This window comes from Tinamus guttatus, unplaced genomic scaffold, assembly GCF_059628265.1.
Source record: "Tinamus guttatus ecotype Peru unplaced genomic scaffold, ASM5962826v1 Tinamus_guttatus_pri_ptg000314l, whole genome shotgun sequence".
NCBI classification, from domain to species: domain Eukaryota; kingdom Metazoa; phylum Chordata; class Aves; order Tinamiformes; family Tinamidae; genus Tinamus; species Tinamus guttatus.
This window is the reverse complement of record NW_028288848.1, coordinates 8,605,361-8,631,025: the sequence shown is the minus strand read 5'-3', so window position 1 is coordinate 8,631,025 and position 25,665 is coordinate 8,605,361. Positions and strand designations below refer to the sequence as shown.

Below are 25,665 nucleotides of genomic sequence, written 5' to 3'. Positions count from 1 at the left end.
GTTATTACACATTTAATATCCATCCTTTACAAAAAGGAGCCAAGTTGTTGTCTTAAACCATCTAGCCTCCAAGAATGTACCATGCTCCAACGGGGACCTCCAAGTGTAGTGCAGCCCCCGCTTCAGCCAAAGCACCTGGATTTATTTCCCTGTGTAGCCAAGGTACCTGGACTGACTTCCTTCCAGGGGAGCTGCAGGTGCAGGGGAGAGTCTAGTCCTGATACAGGGCTGAGCTGGGCACCTAGGTCTGGAAGTTTAGAAGGATGCCCTAGTATGTCAGTTTAAATACAGCCTTAATGTCCAATGTTGCTTCCTCACATTTCTGCTATTTTTAATTGTACAGATACTTAGACAATCAAAAGGAACAGCAAATGCACTTGCAATTACAAAACAATTGTTCTAAAACCAAACTAATTACAAACTGAGTGGCTGAAATTCACTGATCCTTGTAATTTACATGAGTGGAAAAAGATGCTATCCAGTATCAGTCACAAAACAGCAAAAGTGCCACGAGAAAGTAACACTAGCCACTGCTTAAGAAACTCCTGGACAGTAATAAAAAAATCACCTACAAGCCATGCTCATTTTAAAACCTAGTACTTAGGTGGCTAAAGTTGACATATATGGGTCCTCTAGAAAGTGATCCATCTTGTGCCTCTCTGGCCTGTCATCTCACTATTTTACACTCCCTGTTTCACATCAAGAGAAAGAAAAAAAGAAATTTTAATGGCCAGTAACCCACAATTACTTCTCCTTAGTAATGACCCATATTTCCTTTCAAAAAATCCCCGTCTCAAGTAATGAACTGGATTTGCCTGGGTATCAAAACACAGTATAGGAAAGGCATTCAGACATAGCCAACATTTTAAATTAGCTACACAGTTTAAAATACTTTGTTCTCTACAGTTGATGCTTTTTCTTTTCATTCAGCATTTTGGCTCAAATAAAGTAATTCAGAAGCCTCTTGCCCAACAGAAATATCCCAAAATAATGAAAATAAGTCACATTCTTAGGTTCAGTGGTTGCTGAAAGAATTTACCCTGCCACAAGACAGTGCTTTATTTTAAAGAAGAAAAAAATACGAGCAGCAACTTATCACAATTCTCCACTACTGTGCAATGATGATGGAATCAATACAAGGAAATCTTAGGTGAATCTGTGCAACATCCGGCGGTCACAGCCTTATGCTCCTTCTTGCTCAGGATAATTTAGAATTTTGCGGTGAGCTTGGCGCAAATATTGCTGCTGCTTGAAGTAAACTTTAAAAGCTCCTTTTATAGCAACAAAAGCAATTCCACCCTGAAATAAAAGGAGATTTTTAAAACCTACAGAGTTCAGTATCATATCATTGCAAATTATCTTTTTAAAAAGAGACTTCTGGGAAAAGACTGTTTATTTTCTGATCAAATAGCATTTCTTTTGAAGTCAAGCCAATTAGGACAATTCCAAATGAGTATCATAGGCATAACATTTTCTGTCACAATGCAGTATTACTGGGGTTCATGTTACGTAAAGCAATTACATACAGAGTCTATAAATCTTTTTGAAAGCTTTTATTTGCTTGGCAGTTTGACAAATATTCTTAAAAGTCAGAATCTATCCTATTTGAAGAACAAAAGTAAAATGCAGATATGTATTTGTTCTTCTCCCCTTCTCTGAAGAAATATTGTAGAAGACAAAATATTAGTTACCATTACCACAATCAGACTGGCAAAGTCCACTTGCCAAAGGCAAGTATGGCGTGAGACAAAAATCTGCCTTAGTAAACCAGGAAGCTTTCTTTATAAAGGCTTCACCCTCATCTAGAAATTTCAACACACAAACATTCCAGGAGGCCTTTAGTCCACATTGATGGTCTCAGACCCCTCCTTGCTCTTCCCCCTGCATTCGAGTTCTCTGGAGAGTTCGTTTTTCCCTCTTTATTGAAATAAGTGGATTCTTTCAAAGATAGGACTCAGAACCTAATACAAAAAGGCTAATGTACAAACCTTGAGCTTTCCCTTGCACTGATCGTTCTTAAAAACACCCTAGATTCTCACCTTCATTATCACTATTAAATTACTGTTAAGATCTGACTAGCACCAGAGGCAAGTTTCTACCCTATCTAGAACTGAGATCAATTTCTGTTATAGCAAGAGGTTGGTCTCACATACACAACACAATGCTTGTCCACTGCCAAGATAAGGATCTTTAAAAAAAAAAAAAAAAAAAAAAAATCCTGCCATTAAACAAATGCCACATTGAATTCTAGTTCAGCTGATGCTCTCTTTCCTTAACACACACACACAACTAAACTCCACATTCCTATAAAATTATTATAGCCAGTTATGAAACAAGCAATACCAAATCTTACCAAGATTGTCCTTTGTAAATTTGAATTAACACTGCTGAACATCAGCTTGCCAACTATCGTGGCGATAGTGGGGAACACCAGAGCTCCACAGAGGATACGAGTAGCAGAGACGTGATCTGCTAGAGGGTTGGCCTCCGCTGGAATACGAGGAACGGGGCAACCAATGCCTAGAGGGATGAAGATAGGAGAAGAGGAGTTACAGAGCCACTACTGCAAATAGATCGTAGAAAGCACTAAAAAAACTGGCTTTGCCACTACCACAAACAGAATACAGGAAGCACTAAGAAAACTGGCTTTGCTGTCTATGAACAGTCTGTTTTAGTTACTCAATCACTTTTTTAATCAGTGACCTTCTCCTCAGGAAGTATTTTATTTCCATTAAATTGTGCTCCTTTCCAGTTTCAAACCCAAAGTCATGATTCAGAGTACCTTGTAGCAGCCAGTAGCAGGGAGGAGAGGAGATGCCCCTGACTGAAGCCAGGTTTATGTTCCTCTCCTCCTGCAGCCGGGTGCTGTATGAGCACAGTCTAAACAGAGAAAAGGTATCCCTCTTAGTTAACAGGGGTGAAAACTACTTGTCTATACCCACCTCTTGAAGACATGAGCGCAAACTTGTTTTGTCACATTACCTGGAAAGATGCTGTTCAAAATCTGTAGTTTATTAGAATATTTGCGCCATAGTCTGAGCACATAGTCTTCCCATCGAATCATCTTGCCCAATATCAGCATGACTGGGATGGTGGGAAGTCCAATCAGAAGAAATAAAGGATCAGCTCTCTCCATGACATCGAGACCTTCTTTATGACCCACAACCTGGAAAACAAGCAGGGAGCTGACTGGGTAACTGACAAATGTCACAGAGTTCACAGTCAAAGAACACACTTCTCAAGGCATCTGGTTTCATGGGGACAGACCATGCATTTTGACTCAAAAATAATATGAAATATAAAAACAGGGTTTTCCAAAGTGTCTAGGAAAACGTATGAGTGTAGAATGATTAATCCTACAATCAAAATCAGATGTTACTGTTTAAAGGATTAATTGATAGCAATTATCTCAGAACATTTTAAATCAAAAGCAATTCAATCAATTATTTAAAAATACTAGATGCAGAAATTACAGCATTAAAAAGTATTAGTTCTCTACATAATGCAAAAAGTGGTATGTTATTTTCCACTCTAGCAGAAGTAACAACCGCATGTCTTTATTTGCACCTTATTTTCAAACACAGTTAGTGCTACTGTTTTCAAGGAAATACTAGACTAGGTCATTATTGAAGCATCTAAGACCATTCTTCTGTCAAAATAAAAATCAGACTTTGCTCGTTTTAATACACATATATTAACTACTTCAAAAGGAAGCTTTTTTTTTTTTTCCCCCTCTCCTAAAAAGTATACATTTTTCACTTTAGAGAGTGCAGAGGGCCTGCAGGAAACCAAACCGGCTATTAGACTAACTTCTCTTTGGCTTTTCTTCAGTAATAAGGCAGGCTTGCAGGGGGCAAAAATCTAATGCCTCAGAAAAACAGAGAAGTTAAGGCTGGATTCAAGTACATATTTAGACACACAGCTAATATATAAAGTCTCAAAAGTAAGTCTGATAATCCAAGGAAAAAAAAATAAAACAATGGTAGATTTCCTCCAGCTTTGTCTCAAAATAAGAATTACTAAATGCTAACAGCAATTTAGCTACTGTTAAGCACTTCTGGAAAGAATGGGATCTCATGACTTTTCTCATAAGCCTCTAGGAAGACAAAACCCATTAAAAACATAATTATTTGTAAGGCATTGGGTTTCCTGATGTGTTTGTCTTTTATTGCTGTTTACCCAGATATGCAAAAAGCTGTCAGGGCCTTCCCTTGCATAGGGCTTGGATGAGATGTTAAGACCATGTGACAATAGCAAAAAACAAACAAAACCAAAAGGACAGACACACACAGTACTTGGTACCAGGAATAGGTGGGATTGAGAGAAAGAAGATACGGGCTGAATATACTGTGGTCTGTCACCTACTCTAGCCTTGTTTTGAAAAACTTTCCATCTCTTCTTCTAAAATGGGAAGCTGTTTTTTAACCACAGTTTCTACAAATAGGAATAACCGATGTTGTTGTTGCCAAAAGATTATTCCTTCAGGGACAAATATCCAGCATTTGTCTTCCAGCTTCTTCATCACCTTCCCCCTCGACTTGTGCCTGGCTGCTATCCATTTCCCCCCACGCAGGCGTCTTCCACCAACTCCCCCATCCCTGACTGCCTTCCCTTTCCTGCTTTAGGACACCATTTCTCTCAAAACTGTCAGCATTCCCATAGGATTTGTTACTGGCTTAGCCTATCACTGCAGCCACAATGCCAATCCTTATTTTGTCTTTATCTGTTTGAAGCTTAAGAATAGCTTTTGTGCTTCTCTCGTCCTTCAACCAAGTCATAAAGGTTCCCACAGAAGAGGTTCAGTATAGCAGCGAGCAAGCAGATGAAGCCAAGGACTGGTATCCTTTGCTAAATTCTGCATTTACTGCAATGTTACTGTAAGAGCCACAACAAGAAGTTAAGAACATTCCTATGTAAATAATTTGGACAATCATCCACTGGAAGGGAGGAGGCATTAAAAGTCATTATCTGATTTTTATGCAGCCTGTTGACACAGGCCACTACCACCAGATTGCAGCAGCTTGGCTGGCCTCCAGTTATCACATGCATTTCCGCTCCGAGGACATGTGCAAATAGAACCACGTGGCACAAAATCTTGTGACAGTGACAGGTAGAAATAAATGGATGGACCATACAATTCAAGAGAAGAAAGAAAACTCTTATGTGGCTTGCAATCATGCAGGTTGAAGTACTTAAATTAACCATTAATATGCAGTGCTTTGCATTTGTTGTTTTTGCACAAGTTACACAATTCAGAGTATTCAAGTCTTCTCTGGATAAGAAAAAAACAAAACTGGTTAAGTTCATGAAAAATTCACTGCATCTCAAACGTTTGAGCATTACCAGCAACCTTTTTTTTTTCCTTAGGTAAACAAGACATGGATCTTATGCCAAATGTGAACAATGGGACACCCTTGTTTGGAGGCTGGCCATTAACAGCAGAGTTCACCAGCTTATTGCTGCTGCTGGATGTGCTGTGCACGGTAATGAGCTTCATTAGCTGTGGCCCTTTGCTTGATCGGTTAGACGTAAAAAGCTTTCTATGTGCCCATCTGGCAAATTTGTTAACTGTACTGCAAATGGTAAGAGCAGCTAAAGGATATTCTAAACTAGAAAGAAGGCTTTTAACAGATTTTAAAAAAAGAAAAAACTGCTTTCCAGAAATGGTAACATCTGGAGAAGAATATATGTGTACCTGCATCACTGTCACAGCTCCGTAGGTAACGGCTGTCCAGTAGATAGAGCCCACCATTATTCCAGCTGCAGCAAACGGACAGGCCTTTGAGATCAGCCGATCTGCAAGATCCAAAACGTAAACAACTGGACCTATGATAAAGAGAAGCAAGGTTTCAAGATGTGTATAGAAACATCCTGAAGAAACTCAGTATGCATGGCTGCCAAGGAAGCGGGAATGTGGCAAAACATGAGCCTGACATCCCGCGTCCGCTATTTACACGAGAACATGCTGTTAAGCAGCTCCTGGGCTAAACTCTTCACTTGCTTCTACCTATCATTGCATTCACGGCAACATCTTTCTGAGGGGGAAACATACTGGTTACTGCACTGGCTGATTTACAGCACTGAGGCTGAGGGGCTGCTTTTTGTAACTGTGTAGCTAGAAGGGGCCTAATCAGGCTAATCCTAGTAATTCATTTGTTCTAAGAAGAATTTTCTAGTTTTCACCCTTCTGAAAAAACAGCAAAAGAGTAGTAAATTTTAATAAATTTACTAACAAATACCTTAACTATACCATACCCTGACAGAAAATAAACAAGTACAGTTGATAACTTAGTGTCTTCCCATTGTGCTGCAAACATGTTGCTACATAAAGATTGTCCTCCAGCTCACAATTTGAATTATAGTTCTTGTTAGGGCTCTATTTTTTTTCCCCTCTGCTAAAATCATTAATGAAAATATTAATGAAAATTCTTCTCAAAAATCAGTATTAGTTTTCTTGTAAGGTACTCCTCATTTTTTTATTTTTAAAAAGGACAGTATAGCATTTAACATTTTATGTGAACAGCGGTGGTAACATCCACAGACTTTATATAAGGACTGCAGCTTTTTTTAATTGGTATTTGTGCAAATACCATACTAAAGAGGGTACAATTTAAACACATCTATAAGTGATATGCAATCTTGACAAAAGTAATGCAAACATGGCTGAGTAAATTATGTATGAAACTGTGCTGAGCCGTTCTAAATGGCTTAGACACTGTTTTTCAACACAATCTCTATTCCAACTGTGCTGCATCTTCCAGTTTTCACCCTACTATTCATGTATTTTAAATTGGTTACCTTTTCTAGTTACCTCTTCTAGTGCTATGCGCACTCTTGGTTTCAGTAGCCGCTCTAGCTTTAAGGGCTGGAAGCATCTTCTTTTGCGGCTTGCAAAACAGTAAGCATCTCACCAGCACTTGGCTTCCAATACAACTAACAAAGCTTAATCATACAGATAATTTATTCTCGAGTATCCCACTGTGTTTCCAAAGAGGGAACATTTTAATAAAAAATAAATAAAAGAACAGACTGTTCAACTGTTGTTTGACTTTCCAGACTTAACGTGCTGATCTAAGTTTGTGGAAGGTGGCATCAAGGTCATAACTCTACAAACTAAGTGCACAGTAGTTTCCATACCCTGAAGGGTTTTCACAGTCACCGAGGAAATCTGGAAAACTGTTTGGAAAACTCTAATTTATCCTTACAGGAAAACTGACTTAAGGATTACTATACAAGCATCTTATTAGTAAGTTAACATGTTGTTTTATATTTTTGAGTATTGCCAATTTATTGTATCGTATTTTCTTTACCATGACTCAGTGCTCCACCCTGTCAATATGTATCACCAGGCATATAAAATTTCCTCTCTTCATAATTGGGTCAGGCCTTTTATTAACAATGGGGCTCTGTCCCTAAGAGCTGACAGCACAAGGTATTTTCAATCGCTGTGTTAAAACCAATTGGAAAACAACAAGCTGTAAAAAGTCGTCTTTGAAATTCCCTAAGATTTAGTCACTTGCTATATAGCACATTAAGTGCTATTTATAATAAAAATTTAAGTTTTCAGCTACTGCAGTTATGGAAAGAGCTTCATAGCATGAGCAAAATACAGAACTGATGTAAAGATGAGTCATGAACAACAGTATCAGATGGGAACAGACATTCATCTTTACTATATTTTCTCTTTAATGTATGGGTAAGATATTCTAGGAGTAAAAATGGCAGTTATTTCATCTTCTATGCAAGAAGGGAGAAGAAAAAAATAATAAATAAAGCTACAGTACAGTTTACTCGGCTACATTTTTTGCTATATACTGTGCAGCGTCTTCCTTGCATCTCATCAAAGTAGATTCTGGAACAATATCTCCAGCTCCTCTTTCACCTTGACAAACTGAGCTAGAGCACTGTCTAACAACCAAATAGAAATATTCTTACATCTTGAATCTAGAACAATATTCACTTGTTACTTCCTAAGCAGAATAAAAATATCGTTTCAGGTAATGGAACATCTTGCTCAGCAAGGTTCCTTCCTCCAAATTTCCTTTGATAACAGTTTCTCTGCAGGCTCAATAAATCTGGCATGTTTTAATGTGCTAATGTGTCAATTGCTGAAAGTCTCTCTCTGTTCAGCAAGGCAAAAAAACAATGATGTTAACCATAAGTTTAAACAGGTCAATTACTTAAGACTTATCAATACATCTAAGTAAGGAAACAATCTTTATGATACAGTTAACTAAGGCAACACAGATGTGTGCAGAACAAATTGTTTCTGTTTGGAGAGCAGAATGGAAACAATTCCAACAGATCTGAGAAAAAAGGAAAGAAAAAAGACAGGAACCATACAAAGAAAGATTTTAAACAAAAATATAATGGTTTATAAGTGGTACATTTCTTACCTAGCTTTGGAAATACTATTAAATATTCTGCATTGCACTGAGGACAGGCAACTCTAGCAGTACTGTTTCCTCTCTGCTTTTCATCCACCCAGCGCTGTAGACAAGTCTGATGAACCCATTTCGTGGATCCCCTGCACCTGCAAGGTCTCACCCACTCTGCTGTCCGATCATCCTCATCGGTAGCAAAACAAACCCAGCAGCTTCTGTAATTGCAGGAAGAAGAAGTCATTTATATTTGCTGCTCCTTTTAAGGATTTAAAGTTTCACATGTGAAGACATTTACAAAATCCGCACCTGGATAGGATTATGCTTTTTCATTTATTCTTAACCACCATAAATATAAATACTTTGTGCCACAATCTGGTTTTGGTATGTTATAATCTTAGACATGTAAGCAACTGTTTCTAATGTACTTTGAATCACTAAGTAAAGAGGTTACAGTATTCAGTCTCTGAATAACTCAGTGTATGAGTACTGTTATTAAAATATTGATATTATTAAAACTGATTATTATATGATTATTGATATTAAAATAATATTAAAATCACAAAGTTTTTCAAAAATATTACTCTTCTGCACTACAGAAGGAAAGCTCTGCTCTTTCATTTTTATATCCAGATAATTCTTCAAAGTGTTTGATTTATTTATTACCCAATAAATCCCTTAGGAAAGGGAGAAATGCCAGCATGAGGGGCTACATGACCTGGAGAGAACTAATGCTAAGAACTCCTTGATAGCTGCTCTGAGCATGAGGCCAGATTATTGGAGACTTTTCTTCCTTACAAAAGAAAGTGACACATGCATCAAAACTAGCAAAAATACCAAATATGCTGGCCCAATAATTATTTAATTTTACAGTGAAATAACTTCTATAAACTTCCATAACTTCCATACTGAGTTGTGAAGTTGAGATTAAACTAGTATCTAATGATTAATGATCTTCTTGCAAAGCTAATCTACTTCAATTTAAGAGGCTTTATATGAATAATTCATAGTTAAATTTTTAAAAAGCGTATTCCAAAAGCATCCCTACAATCTAACTACCAAGATAGTCTCATCAAAGATCATCTTGTAAATAGAGTTTTGCAGAACTATTTTCATGCTGAAGTTTTGTTCTCACAACTTGGGAAATGTGATTAACATGAAACAGTAAAAGGCTTCTCATGTATAACTACTAACAGATGGTAATTCTGAGAACACCAGCAAATTTTGCAGCTTTTTATTATCAAACAAAACAACGTTAAGATTCAAGAAGAGTGATCGCAATTGTCGTTTCTACATGAAAACGTGTTACAGTGGTTAATGATGCCTTTTCTCTCCCTCCCCTAGCATTTGTTGTCAGTTATTAGCCTTCCTCCTATGCCTTAAGTGCTCCCCTACAATGAAATTTTGTCCTTGTTTGAGCTTCCTAGCTCCTCCTCACTCTTATTCCCTCTCCTCCATATCTTTTGTTTCTGCCCTTCTGCCAGCCACTTCTAACCTCTGCCAGTGTTGGGGAGAAGAAAGTGCAGTTTAGAAGTTTGTGCCAGTTTGTCACATACTAGCTTAGAGCTGTAACTAAACAGGAGCATATTCACTGAAGAACATGCCACAAAATTTACCTGAAAAATTTCTACTCAGCTTCATATGTACTAGATTTTTTTTCCTCTTCCTTTCTACCCCCTTTAAAAACAACAACAAAATTGCAAACCTGGCAGACCTTACAAGGAAATTACATGCACAGCAGGAGACTAACATCAGACCAGAGCCCCCTCCAAAGTTGCCTCTGCTTTACTCCTTTTAAAGCTCTCAAACTTGAACTGCATCATTTTGTATTCAGGGTGGCTGTTCAGTTTGAAGACTGACACCTTGAATAAAAACTGCAATTTGTTTCATTCATCTTAACACTAATGTGTAGCTGAAGCCTGACTTTTTTTTTTAAAAAAAAGGAAAAACAACCAAACAAAAACCCATCCCACAGAATTCTGATGGGTGGCACTCCTTGGATTTCATATATATGCTTTTTACCTTCACAGTGCCTGGATGCACACACTGCAGTCCTAAACAAAAGGACATTAACCCTCCTAAGCAGGCAGAAAAACAGATTAGCCACAATCGGTAAGAATCCAGATGAAAATGCCAAGACCACCACTAAAATGTAGAATTTTTACAAAGCATGGCAGACGTTTTCATTCACTGCACTAGACCAGGGACTTCTTGAGGTACTGAAGTTCTAACAAGGTTTGTTAAATTTCTGCTTGCATTAAGGAAAAAAAAACATTTCCTGGAAGAAAAAACAATGTAACACAATGCTACTGATAATCTTTCTTTATACACAATTTTGTTGTTGGCTGCCTTCAGAGGCAAACCTTCACTCCTTTGCACCTTATCCTATTTAGATCTGCAACATCTCTAAATTTGTAATTTAGCTTTTTTTTTTTTTTTAAAAGCAACAATAGCAACAAAAAATATTAAGGCCTTCACAATAGAGCTTGTCAGATCCATAGGCTGCACTAAGACATTATGCTACCCAGCTACATAAATCTAGAACCTAATGAGTCTGTTCTCATTGCAAAGGATTTAAACATGAACATAATCCTGCTACAGTACAATTTTAACTACTGAATTAGTCCATGAAAACTCTGTAGACTAAATTCTGTTCAAATTTGTTGTTAAGGTTTGAAAACAAACACACACACATCTTTTCTTTCATCTGATTTCTTGCCAAGCAACTATAGCTATGTCTGAAAGCCAGACAGACCCATGCAGAAAATAAGAAAATCCTTTATGGACTTATACCTTTAGCACACCATGAATAATGAACAGCTAATTGCTTGTATTCTGTCATCAGCTTTATCTCTTTCTATTGACAGCAGCTGTAGCAGAAAGAGCTAAATAAAACCATTTCAAAACAAGTATCGTGGCTCTTGCCAGATTTTCCATTTTCTTGTACTGAATAAAATATGACCTTGATTCTACTACTGAATCAGGTTGCTACTCAGATAACCTGAAATAGAAAAGGCTGACAAGGTAGAACAAAGCATTGTTTGATAGAAACTCAAACCTTTTTCCTTGATGACTTTCTACAGAGCCAGATCAATAACACTAATGTATTTTTCCACATTTTATTGGCAAAAAGGAAAAAAAGGAAAATATCATTGCTTCAGCCTTGAACTTATTATAATTGCCTTTTAAATTCATCTCACTAGCATCTAACGCTCTCCAATCTCAAAAATTCTATTCTCACTCCAAGAATAACTCATTTAGTGCATCCGTTTCACTCTACCAAAGACAAACTCTTTTCAGGACACTGTGTGTGTTAGGAACAAAGCGTACACAGCAGAAGTTGTATTAATACTAAAGATTCTATATTCCAAATGTTACATGACTAATCAAAAAAGCTTGTCCTAATATCAAGTCAAGGCCTGCCTAAAGACAGATTTCTCCAAGTTCTTCATCACTAAGACACACACTCTTGGAGCTTAGTTCCTAAACACCAATAAGACACATCAGTACCAAAAAAACTTCGCTAGAGGCAGACTGCTTGCCTCCTTATTCACTTAAACTGTTTCTCAAGGTTATTTCTTCCCCCCAAGAAGTCTCAGATGAGAGATGAAATGGGTGGGAGCGGAGTTCCTTACGACACAGCTTGGTTTTCAAGCAGACACAAACGGCTGTGTAAACATTAAAAAAAAATGCCAAGAATTTAAAAGGGTTGTGTTAGTTATTATTAGAGAAAAGAGTTTTCAGAGATCTTTAATGCCCTATAAGCATTGTGTTCACAACAATTAAGGGAAGATGACTAATGGGATTTGGACAGCACTGCTATGGTGTAGTGCTGCAAGAGATGAGGCAAAATACCTTGGATTTGTTTCCAGTGCTGATGGGCACACATGTATATACTGCAAGTAAAACCAGAGAATTTCTCCTCTGGGAGAAAAACTGCTTTTAGCAGTACCTAGCACTGCATAACCATGAGAACTGCCAACCTGAACGTGCAATAAGTCCTCTAGAACTATGAGCCACGAAGCATTCTTGCTTCAGCAACAGATCCTTTGCAAGATGCAAGAAGTATCTTTTAGAAACACCTTTTCTGCATTTCAATCACATAACATACACTGCTTTTCCTCAATGCAGCAGGAATTTGCTGGTAGCGAAGCATCTTTTTTTGCTAAGTAGTAACTGATTTTATGCCTTAATACAACTAAATTTCATATCTAGAAGGAGAGAAAAAGCAGGAAAACAAAAGGAAGTACAACTGTTATCAGTAATAGCATGGCAAGGCAATGCAGTGCAGCATGAAAGCACATCTTGGAAGAAATGACCTGAAAACAATTTCGATATCTGGTCATAAAAAAGTACTGGTCCAAAGGATGACCCACATCCTTTGGGAGGAGAGAAAGTCTTCATGAGCATCTGTGATTATGTGTTTTATGCATTGTCTCGGCTAACAGATAAAAATATCATTGATGAAAATTAGCAATAAATTCCGTTAAATATGCCAACACTACAAAAATCTAATGCAAAGGGGAAGACTGGAGCATCAGAACATCAGAAAAGATATATAGCAGAAGAGAACATAAGTTGACCGCTTTGAAGTAAGGATTTTATGTATGAGAAAATAGCAAACTTTCCTCTGAAAAAAATGTTGAAGGAAATGCTTCACTGCAAACACTACTGCTTTTGTACCTCCTCTTCCAGAGTTTGGACAGTTTTGCAGGAGAAAGACTCTTATGATGGAAGGCCAGTTTCTGGTCACAACGGGCCACGAGTGCCGCCTGCATATTCCTGATAAAGGCCATGAAGAGTGGAATGCTACCTCATGTCATCCCTGTGCTGAAAGATAAGAGCTCAGCTACAAAATCTAAAATGACCCAGCTAGCTCAATAACAGATTGCATATAGTTCCTACCCAGCATACTGGCTGGCAGATGAAGCCAGCAGCTATCAGGGTTATAAAATAAGCATCACTATTACTCCAGCATTTGCCCTCACCATCACTCACAGCATAAAACACTATCTTCAACACAAGTTGTGTCTATTAAACCCCTAAAAAAGGTCCTTTTACTGTCCTAATGATGGGAATTCCCCACTCCCCTCTCACAAAAAGCAGATTCCAATGGGATACGGCTAAAAAGCTGGCAGTCTTGAAAGATGCTCCATGATGATTTCTGGGTATCCTTTTTAAAGCAGCTTCATATGGCAGCCATGCTAGAGTGGATCATTACACTAGAAAATGTGCTGTCTCCTTGAAACAAAGTCTTAAGGGATATTTCTGTAGCTAACCTGACCCAATCCCCGATTTTCTTCTCCTCAGCAGCAGTTGAATCTAGAAACAATAGGAATCTAGACTTGACTATACAAGTGGTGCTCTCATCAAAAGCATCAGGAAAAGGTTAAAAAAAATAAAAATAGGGGAAGCGCATATGGCCACACCATACAAGGGCTCCTAACTCCAACCACAGGCTGGTGTTTTTTAAACTAGGTATTTGTCAAGCTGTTGAACAACTTGAGCCATGAACAGCTAAAAGGCAGTAAGCACACAATCATCAACAGCATAAGCAAAACATGGAAAAACAGAATGGGTACTAGAAAGATCTGGTGATTACCATAAATTGCTGATATATACACTCAACTATAGCTCCAATTAAGGAGAAATAGTCTGAGCTTGTGCTGGCTGCACTATATAAAGGCAGACGTGAGTAAAGGACAGCTCAAAGAATCCTGCTGGCAGCTTTATAGCTCGTGGATAAAATCAAATGCTTGACTGCCAGCCACTGTCCGTTCTGCTGAACCAGGCCATCACAAAGCTTTATGCACTATAGTGCTGCATTCAGCCTATGCTGATATGCATAAACACAGATATATAAATACACACATACACAATTTTGTGTGATCAGACACAAACACAACTATTTAACACAAAGTAGCCGCTGATCTAAGATGCCAGGCTGCACATGAAAGTTGATACTGGTCTTCCTTTAAACTCTCCCGGAAAGGAGAAAAAAAAAACACATAAACTACTAGACCTTTCCTTGCTGCAGCCATCCAATTCTGTTCCTAATTGGATAGGTGACATTTTAGATTTCTTTTATTAATAAAGCAAATAAAATAGGATTTCTTTGTTTACAGCAATTAACCTACTCAGACACACAGAAAATTAAACAGCGTGACAGTAAGACACATTGACCAAATTAATACTATTTTAAACACTATTCTAGTTTTGAAGTTTTATGAGATTATTTTCTTATATTTGTACCCTGAATGTGTCCTAAACCATGCATGCCTAACCTACATCTGCTACTGTTCTGATAAAATGAATTCATGGTAGAAATTTAAAGAAACACAACCCAACAAACCACTTTGTTCACTGGATCAGTGAACAATCACCATTAATGATTTTAGGGCTATAAAAAAGCCATATCATCTAATTCTGTATAGAAGATTTTAAACACAGCTTTCTATTCAGCTTCTCCTCCACGCTATGGTTTTACATTATAATTTCAGTATTCTTTAATACCCACTGAAGAAAGAAAACTTAATTTACCTTCTTATTTCAAGAGTGGAGAAAGTACGACACACTAGCTGCTTCATCTGCTCTCAGAAAAAAACATAACGCCCTTTACAAATCTAATGCAGAACTTTATCATAAATTAAATATTCCATAAAGTGAAAGATAACAATGCACAGTTGGCCAAGGCTTGAATTTAGGGTTCTATTTTCTCTTGTAACTAATGACATTAACACTGATGACTTATAATGCTTTTGATACTGGAGTAATTATTCTCAAGATGATTCTTCTAAGCACACCCACATCCTCTGTCTGCCCTTCTAAACTGTCACTGTGATTCATGCTCCACTGACATACACTGACTCGGGAAAGCTGTTCAATCCCCAGCTAAGGTTACATAGAAACTTATGAACTAATTAGAACAAACAGTTGCAGATATTAGTGGGAGAAAGGAAAAAAAGAAAGACGACACATGTTTATTTTCTATGATTTGAAAAAACAATGAGTTCCAGGATTTTCCTGTTTTGTTGTAAAATGCTAGCAGAGAAACTAGTCTAACCACAGTGATTTCGCAGAAAGCTACCAGCTTTCCCAAGCTTTATCTGTCCGATTGCCCAACACTTCAATCATACACAAACTTTTGTTTCAGCACATGCACACAGAGCGCCCTGGGCTGTCAAAGTAAAGCAAATTAGCAAAACCCATGTAATGCCAGATGGCTGCTGAGCTGAAAAGGACCCTTTACGTCTGCCCCTCTTCATATTAGAAATTCCCCTCAGACGGGGATACAATATATTCGAGCACTTTCAAGTTCTCATTAGGTTTCAGTTCTTAGCTTGTCAAAGACAAGATGGACTTTTCCGGAGGAAGGAAGAGAAAACAACCAACAAAACAACAATACCTGAAAACCCCACACACAACCTTTTATTATGAAAAAAACTAAATTGTTGTGATCTGGATCTGATTTTCAGGCACAGACCTTTTGAAAAGGCCTCAAAATTCACTAAAGACTTAAAGACTTAAAGACTTAAAATTCACTAAAGTCTTAGAAGACTTCAATATTATCATACTCTCCCACTTTTTCCAAAGGGCAAGTCTAAGGAATCACCAAAGCTTTAAATATAAGAACTTTGTTGTTACATACATTTATTTTTCTTAAAGGAGATAACAAAAACCAGAACTGTTCTAAAACATGTGAAAATTAGGTAAAAAAAAAAAACTGCTCATATAAGATAAAAACATTATCATCATCTCTAATAGATAACTAGCAGCTTACACAACTCTAATAATTTAAGATCCTGAGTGTCAGCTAGAGGGCATTTGACTCCCCTAGTCAGACTCGGGAAGAAATCTAAGCGACTAATAGCAGTAAAAAGCACCACCCACCCACATACACAAATTATTTCCAGAACTGAAATGTGGCTTGAATATTATTTGAAAAGGAAGGCTGAACAAATAACACCTATACACAGAAAAGACTGAAGAATTCTCATAGCAGTAAGTTAACTCCCTAAACATTTTTTTAGTAATGCAGATAGCATGCTAAATAAGGAAAATTATTTTCCTTAGTAATGTTTGACAAAAACATTGGTAATCGTGAATCTAGAAAGTAATGGAGGGCTTACGACAACTACCAAATTACATTGTAGAGAGCGCTTAAAAATTACTTCTTTGGATGTTCCCTTAAACATCTTCATTATGTTTCAGTAATAATTGGCTTGCAATATTTCCAATGTTGTACTGGAATTTGAAGAAGTTGCCTGGAAGCTCCAATGATGAGAAAAATAAAAACCAGGAGAAAACCCTCCAAGTCTTGGCTCTTCTCAATGTCTAGCTGCAGAGCAGCACAGTGTCAAGGCATAACTGAAGAAGTGCAAGGCTGGATCAGCAAGAATTCATATCCAGATATTTACCGTGGCTGAAGGAAAAAGCACTTAGGATGCTTCAAGAACTCCAGATGGCAAGATGGCTACACATGTTCACTGATAATGTGACCTGCTGGAAAGGCGGAACATCCCCCACTTTTGAGTGGCTAGAGTGCCTGACTTACACACAAATATGAGATTATTTAAAGGAGAATGGATCATTAGTTGAGGCTAAAAGAACAATTCTTCCTTCTAGCAATAGTGCCAGATTTAATAAAAGGAAGACATATTACTTAAATTCTTAAATCATTCCTTAGGAATATACTGTCTATATTTCATTATGTGTTAAGCTTTGCTTTTTGACTGTTTCTGTAGTTTCCAACACCTCAAATATACTTGCCAGATAGCAGAAGTAATCATGTCTGAAGCCTCCTTGAAAAAACATCTTTAGCTATCCCCTTGATCATAGTCATCATGACCTGAATTGTACTCCATTTGGGAAGGCAAAAATATATCAAGAGCACATGAGTCATTGTTGTTAGTAGCTCAGTCAATACCTTCTCCAGTTAGACGTGACATAGTAACACTTAAATAACACCAATGTAAGGAAGAAGTTGCTAGAAAAAAGAAATCAAGACCAATGTACAGGAAATTATTTCTTTGGCTGTCCTTGTAATTCTAAATGACGAGAGCTGAATAGAAGATAGAGGAAGGTTTATGTAAAAAATACCAATAGATGCAATAGAAAAAAATCAGTCTGAAGCTCTAAAATACTGGAGGCTGTTTCTTAGTTTAAAAAAAAAAAATCAGAGTATGATAAGATCCTCTACCAACACACCGCTGTAACTTACTATACACTGAAGAGGTTCCCCAGACCATGTTTCAGAGAAAAGAACCTTTCAACATTATAGAATTGTAACTTACCAACATTACAGCTAACCACAGTATCATAATAACGCTGCTTACAGCAAACAGCTTCCTTGGTAATGCTGCTCACAGGCCAAGGTTAAGAATTACTGTACAGTTGCTTCACTGCTGCATCAGAATTGTGCTATTAACTATATCATTTGATTAGCAATATCAATTTCACCCCACCAATAACCAAGGTGATTGACCCACAAATCACAGCAAGAGTTAGACTGAGTTAAAGGAATTTAACCAGAACCTTTATTCCTTCAAATTCTGTGCCAAGGGATAATAAACATTAAAGTACCTCCTATCTCCTGTGGAAGATTTACTTTTCCGCAACAGAAGGTTGGCGTTTACTTATTAGCTTCCTTAAACAAGCACTAACCATACTTATGCATTCAGAGATCAGTATCAAAATATTTTTAAGCTGTTGTTTCAAATTGGAATGTTAAATGCAGCTGCTGGTCTTTAAAAATAAAGAGAATCAGTTTCCATTAAACAAGCATTAAACTACCATAAAATACTGTAGTTTGTGCATTTGGGAATGAAGGGGAGAGAGTTGCATCAGAAAATATAATGGTATTTGTGATATACCTTAAAAAATATTTGACAGATGTTACAAACATCAGAAACAACATACATACAGAACGGAGCATTTTTGAGCTGCCTAAAGCTGTACCCATCTGCTCCTATGACATTAAATATTAAACTGCTTCTATACCAAGCAAAAGGTAAAAGTCGAAAAATACAAAGTTGAATTTCATTGACAGACTGGGCATTACATGAACTCAGATTCCTGCAGCATCTCTTCCGTGCCACACAGGTAACTTAAAAACATAAATTAATCTTTAGATTAAAAGTAAATATATTAACATTGACTCAAACAGTTTAGAAACCAAAACTTAAGGCTATTTACCATACATTCCATTCTTAGCACTTAGATAAAATAATCATGAAACAAGAATTTAACTCTTTTGTACATATACCTACTGAATTTCATGGTTAAATCAACCTAACAGGGTAGGTAAGCCATTTGTCCATTTTGTTCTTTCAATAAAAAGGGGAAGAAAAATAGGAAGTGCAGTCCTAAAGCTGCAGGAATTGGCAGAAAGGGTCCAAAGCAAGCAAATTGATTTGAATTCAGAGTTTATATAATAGAGATTACTCTTCAAGTTGATTCTCAGTGTGTAACTTTATTTTTTTACTTTAAATTTTGTAATAAAATGATTTTGTCAGAGCACTAATAGCCAAAGAACAACAAAAATAACCACCCAAATTTGGCAGGCAATGAAAATTAGGAAGGCTGGGCAGTCCACATAAATGTGAACAGGATTTCAAGATGCCTGATCAGAGCATTAAGTGGCTCTCCTCTGCTCTCAACAGAGTGGACTCTGCATGACTCACCAGCAGAACAATCACAAGCACTCAGCACATGGCTTTCTGTAATTATATCCTTCACAGAAGGCTAACCCAACATTGGCACAATTTAGTCCAATATAAAACATCCACTTCTAAACAAAGTATTCAGATCCCAGGAGGAGCCATTTATAATATGACAAACACAAAAGCCCACTATGTAAGACACATTATGGTTTCCCAATACTCAGTTCTCAAAATACAGAATGCATTGTTCATGATAAGGTCTAAGCAAAGTACAAACCAACTAGTAGAGAAGTTAAAACGACAGCAAGAATGGAGTGTCTGGATAAAGGGTAGCAACATCTTGCCCGTCCCCCCCAAAAATATGCCCAAGGCAGGGATGATCCTGTTTGTTTTCACCCTTTATCAGTTCCAGTTTCCTACCAGTTACTGTGGAAGCCTATTTCCTCTCTAGCAGACATGAACGCAACACAGCCCATCCTCTATGGATGCGGACACTTCTTTCCAAGCACATGAATCCTACTCCAAAGGAAGGACATAAAGTCAGACTCACAGACTTCAGCTGGAAGCCGTGGCAAGTCCTCTTCCAATAATAATCTTAACCTCTGCTAAACTGTTTGTACTGTGTGAAAGATAATCAATTTCTGGGGAAAGGGCACTGAAGACAGGCAAACCTGATCAGCTGAAGTAGAATAAACAGTTTGGAAAAAAAGTAAAAATACTACACATATCTTGTCCTTTAAAGTCTTTTTCATGGTTTATTCCATATCTCTTACTGGCTGCACTCCATTGCTATAAAGGATTATTTATGGGTCAACGCTGGCCAGTGAAACTACTTACAGCATACAAAATCCAGCAGAGGTTTGGGAGTTCTGAATAAAGGCTTTAAACCTAGAGTTGAAGGCCACACTAATTACACTAATTACACTGCTGGATTTGCAGCCTTAAGGTCTAAATCCTAACCTATGACTTCGGTCCTGAAGTATCAAACAGTTAACAGTGCAAATAAATCCCAATCAATGACCACACTTCAGAAAAGGTAAAGGACAAAATTCAAACCAAAGCAACTACACAGATAATAACTGGAAGAAAACGAACAGCTGAAAGCATTGCATAGCAATAATAATAACAGGCACCACAGAATCAGACCACAGATTCTGAAAACCTACGGATTTGGTTATTTGTTTTTTCAACTTTTGGATCTCATTGCTAGCATCTTTCTGACAAATCTGTGCTCTGGCAAAAGGAATCTTAGCTGCAACAGTATTCTTCTATTGAAAGTATAAGTAATTTCTTAAACAAGCCGAAATGCTGAATTTATTTTAATTGGTTGCAAAGTCTATTCACAATTTCAGCTGAATTGTCTCCTTTAAAAAAGAAAGGGCAATCCATAAATAATCCCACTAAAGTCAAGAGACCAAAGCTTAAAAATATGAGTACATTTTAGCATTGCTGCTCACACTAAGCAAGGCAGAAATAGCCAATGACACAGATCGGGAAAAGCTGGTGTGTGATTAAGTGTTCATTTTTGGAAGACAGAAAATTGCCCCTTTTCAACACAGAAAATAAATTAGAGATAATCAGATGGATGACATTTATTGTAAGTGTAGTGATCTTAAAAGAGAAAGCAAAACACCGACAGCTTCCACTATATTACTGTATTAATCAAATCTTTACATTGTATCACTACGCAGCACTCAGAGTTAACCTGCAAACTGCAGGTTGACAGAATGGTCTTGCCACTGTCTTCCCTTAAGGTTATCAAACACCAACTTTTCAAATGCTGTCACTTCAGAAAGCAACAGCTCAACTAAAACACATTCACACAAAATGCCTGCATCTCAAAACAAGTATGAGAAAAGAAGAACTATCAGCCCCTGTGGCAATTCTCAACTGTTCTGTGAGAAGGTTTAGTGCAACACTATCAAAGCCAACTGACGCCCAGGCAATAATGCGCAGGCACAGAGAACTATAAAATAGCAAACTGGTAAGATGTAGCCATTATCATTAAAAAAAAAAAAGAAGGACACAAGCATAATCTCTGCTTAAAAATATGACTATAGAAACAGGAAAGTCAAATTGCATTTGAGAAGTGATAAAGTCACTTTTATATTGATTAACAATATAAACACCCCTGCCAAACTATTTCAAATTGTAATGGAAATTCCTATCATTCTGTAATTTATCTATTAAAATTCTATGAATAAAAGGATTAAAATAAAACCTCACTATTTACACAGACAAAAAAAAATGAAACAAAAACAAAAAGTCCACTGCCTTCAATGCATGCACTATTCTAGGAATATGGTCTGAAGAATTCTGTATGCAGAATAGGCTAGTGGCCTAAGGGTATTATCTTAGCCCCTTATTTAAAACATGAGCTAGAGGAGAGGGTGACAGATGACAGAACTCCAGAAAGCAGAAAACATGATGGTCATGTCCATTTCTCACTCTGCAGCCAATCTTTCTGATAAGTATAAAATTATTAGCTAGATATTTCAACACAACTTAAGTTAGTTCTTGTGGTAGAGTCACCTTAACAGTTATTTACCCTTTTGCTAATGTGTTGTCTATTTCCAGACTGAATTTGCATAATGAAACAATAAGGAAAGAGGGAACACAGTTGACGTGAAAGAATGATGAACCCTAGGCAAAAATTTGGAAATGCTATCAAAATACTTCTTACACTGGAGCAATCCAAATGGCTTCCATTTAAAAAAAAGTAAAAAAGCACAGAAGTTATAACAAAGATACTGAAAATGCTGAAGATCATCTCAATGATCACCAAGTACAGCCTAAAAGCAAATATGTGTGAACCCAAAAAATAAAAACTTATTTCTTCTAATGTAATCCCTTCTCTGATAAACACAAAGGGTAGCAGGAAAATGCAGTGGCTGCTTTTAGAGGTTTAAGTTACTCCAATATTCTTAAATTCTTCTACTGGTATTGTACCATGCTCCAAATTAAATTAAAATCCTAAATAGTTGTTCTCTTACCACTCTGTTCACTACTTCCAATGTAACTATTGCTAACGTCTCTTAAACTGAACCCAATGAATTCTTATATGAAAGCTCCACTCTTTCTTAATGCTTAAAGCACCTTTTTTTTTTCTTGCCTTCTACTGTCCTTGTAGCCCTTGTAGCCTTCTACTTCCTTGTAGGAAGCAAGGCAGTCTTTCTAACTGTTGCTTATTATCAACTCTGTTAATATCAATCACATATCCACTAGGCCTAAAAATTAAAGAACAGTAAAGAAGTTTGGCCTCTAATTAAAAAAAAAGTTTCTGATTTTATTAATTAGTTATACCAAATCTTTCATGACATCCTTAACTAAACTCCCCACATAATATTCCACAAATAATTTTTAATACAATTTATTGCAACATTGTCAATAGTAATCCTTTTCTCTTCAAGGACAGAAAAAATGCCAAAAAAAAAAAAAGATTTTTGCAACCTCCTGCATGACACAGTCCCAAACACTGATGCAGGGACCAAAGAAAGGCTTCTATTTTATTAATTAGTGCCAACCAAGTTGGATCTATTTGCAGTCCACAGAATACCACCTCACACCACATAAGTCCAATGGGACTAACTAGGACTTCATGATATGATACTAAACAGTGAGACATCCACTCAGAATATTGTGATTTTCCAGGTCTCTTAGAAAATCTTTAGAAGATGAAAATTTTAATTACAGAGAAGCTGATTCTCTTCCTGAACTTTTTCATTTTTTAAAAAAACTTCCTACACAACAATGCTACCATTCTCCAACCACAGGAGATTCTCCATTCTCCATTCACAGGAGATATGCCAAACTAAATATTTTCCTGATAGTATCTCTAAAAATCCATCCTCTTCTTGTTACTTCTTGCAAAAACACTTATAGCCTCCTGAATGCTATCCTCCTTGACAGGTGTCAATCTACATTATAATCTAAATTATCCATTTTTTTCCTCACTTCACTCCAGTTTTTCTAAAATAATCAACTTTCTCTCTCCTTCCCTCAGCTCTCTTATATTCTCCATCTACATCAACCTGAAATTCCTCATCTTCACCTTCAAAGCTGTATACAGCTCTGCTCCTGTCTTACACAGTTGAACCTGTCCATCACTTGCCTGATGAGATTCTGTATTTCACTAAATCCTCTTTCTTTAGAGATGACTTGGAAAAATGAAAAACACTGGGCTTTTTGCTTCCTTACGATGAATGCCTGGCAGGTTCATCAATAGAAGTCTGTTTCCTGCTAGGTCCCCACCTTTTTAAATCCTTCCTGCAATAAGGCCTTCACCTCCTACAATAATATACTCGTTTACGGGGTCAGGCTTTACGTGCTTCATGGTTAACTCGAACTGTACCCTATCATCAGCCCTCAGCAGAACAAAGTGCTGCATATTCAGAGAAAAGCATAAAGGGTAAGTGTAATAAAAAGCATCTAAACATCAGTTTTCGCCTTTATTTAAGTAACATTATCTTAGCCTGGAACGTAGATATTTTTGCCTTTAAGTCGCGCCCCAAAGGGCGCTCATGGGATTTCTTCGAGCCCCCGACCTTCCCAGCCCGGTCACGGCTGCGGGAGGGGGTAGGGACAGCGCGGCCGCGTTACCCTGCGCTGCTCCCCGCGCCCCACGAGCTCCCGGGAGGCCCGAGCAGAGCCGCCCGCGCCGCCCCTACCTGTCCATGGTCTGCGGCAGCGCCAGGCCCGTCTCCTCGGACATGGCTGCGCCAGGCCGCGCTTCCGCGGCGGCGGGAGGAGGAGCGGGCCTCGCCGCGGGGCCGGCGGAGGGGGGCGGCGCCGGGGAAGCGGCAGCGCAGCCGCCTTCCCGCGGCCGCCCCTCCCTGCGCGGGCGGGCGGGGACGGGGCGGGCGGGAGCCGCTCGCCCGGGCGGCACCGGAACGGGGCCGCTCTGGGCCGCGACCGTTGGCGGGTTGCGGGGGGAGGGAGGCAGCCGCTACTCTCTGTGAGGTAAGAGCCGAGCGTCGGCCGCGGCACCGCCCACTCGCCGCGCCTGCGCCACGCACAAGCCGCGGCGCGCGCAGCACGCTGGGAAATGTAGTCCCGGCGCCTACAGGAGATTTAAAGGTCCCCCGGGGCGCACCCCTCCCTCCCCTTCCCCGTTCTCCTCCGCGGCTGCTGCGTCCCCCCGCTCCCGGTGCTCCCTATGCCGCTCCTCGCCGCCGAGTAGCTGCTGCCGGCACCGCTCGCGCGGGGCAGGTGCGGGGCGGGGCATGGGCGGGGCGGGAAGGTGATCCCGGCCCGGCGGCGGCGCGACCGTTGCCCTGCGTGGCCTCTTTCCGCGGCGCGTGAGGGGCGGCCGCGCAACCGCCGCCCCGCCCAGCGCGGGCGGAGAGGGAGGGTGGCGGCGGCGGCGGCGGCAGGTGCGGGCACCGCCCGGGAGTAGCCGCCGCCCGGGAGCAGCCGCGCGGCCCGGCACGTGCCTGTGCCCGTCGCCCCGGGAGGGCGGCGCGGGTGAAGGGAGCCCGTTTGCGCGGGCGCGTTGGCGGGGCGAGGTGAGAACCGCCCCTCAAGCGGCTCTCGGCGGCGTGAGGCACAGGGCGGTGGTAACCCGTTACTTCAGTAGAGATAGGGGGGTAAAAAAAGAAAAAAAGAAAAGACAGGAAAAACTTCTGAGGTGATTTTAAAATCTGACATATGCTCAGAAGTTGATACACAGCATCACAGTGCGAGAAGCTAGGCGTTTAGGACCTGCAATGTGTTTAGAGAGGAAAGGTGCCGGGAGGAGAGCGACGCTGCGGCCTCTCTGCCCTGGGCAGGCGTGGGACTCGGTGTCCGCGTCGCGCTCCCCTCGGGCACCGCGTGGCCCGTGTGCGAGGGCTCTGCGTTGTGTCACGTTCCCTGGCGAGGGCTGATGTCACACTCTGCAGCGGCGGTTAAGGCGTTCCGGATTCTTGGGACGCTCCGTTAGTAAGGAGGGACTGTGGCCTTTACTTCTCAGGTTAAACCACTAGCACGCCTACTTTTTGTTTTAATAACTAGGCCTTGTAATGAGTTGAGTTACATGAAATGAGTCCCCTTGCGTAAGTTGTAAGCTGGTTATGCTGTAATTGCTGCAGAAGGTGGTAATTTTCCAGGCCCACCCCACAAACAGGCAACTGCATCAACATGCGACCGTTCTCAGTTGAGACATGGAGCATTTGCGTGGTGGGTATACGTGTCTGTAGGGATCATGTTAAATAGGAAGGTGATCCTTGGCAATGTCCTGAATTTTCTGACTCTAACACATTAACTACGGAAAACAAATTGCTTTGAGAGTCTGTGGGGAGAAAGAGGGGTTGTAAAAATGGGTGTAAAAAAAGCATTGCAACATTGTCAGATTACGGAATAATATAAACATAGAGGTTGGTTGCACAGTTGGGTCCCCTCCACTAAGCATGCGTTGGGATTATGTGTGTTTTTTAAGCTTCTACCATTATTTTGTATCTGACCGTATCTTTCCCAGACCTTATTTTCCATTTGTCCTTTCACACGCTGATTTGGACTTTTAAGTTATGCTACTTTATGTATAGAGTGAGTGTGGGAGGTGTTTGGTTTGTTTTTAATCTCTACGTATCCTAAGAGGGAATGCTGAAGTAGGTTCATTGATCTGAGTGTATTTTATTGGAAGCAGA

The 25,665-nt window shown here is 39.2% G+C and overlaps 1 protein-coding gene across 1 annotated transcript; it reads right to left on the bottom strand.

Moving 5' to 3' along the window:
- Nucleotides 1-290: 290 nt before the first annotated feature.
- On the bottom strand, nt 291-23,821 carry MARCHF5 (membrane associated ring-CH-type finger 5). The gene is made up of 6 exons (XM_088528784.1): nt 23,710-23,821; nt 8,397-8,599; nt 5,696-5,826; nt 2,983-3,166; nt 2,354-2,520; nt 291-1,299 (listed from the first exon to the last, which is right to left on the bottom strand). Exons 1-6 carry the CDS (start codon nt 23,751-23,753, stop codon nt 1,183-1,185), a joined length of 846 nt encoding a protein of 281 aa, XP_088384910.1. The 5' UTR covers nt 23,754-23,821; the 3' UTR covers nt 291-1,182.
- Nucleotides 23,822-25,665: the final 1,844 nt, after the last annotated feature.

Bases quoted from the DNA above. Each gene is read 5' to 3' on its own strand.
- MARCHF5 (XM_088528784.1), bottom strand. From the start codon at position 23,753: ATGTCCGAGGAGACGGGCCTGGCGCTGCCGCAGACCATGGACAG. The intron at 8,600-23,709 runs GTAGGGGCGGCG...CTGCAATTACAG, and splicing joins CTGCCGCAGACCATGGACAG to AAGCTGCTGGGTTTGTTTTG. The intron at 1,300-2,353 runs GTAAGATTTGGT...CTTTTATTTCAG, and splicing joins ATTTACAAAGGACAATCTTG to GGTGGAATTGCTTTTGTTGC.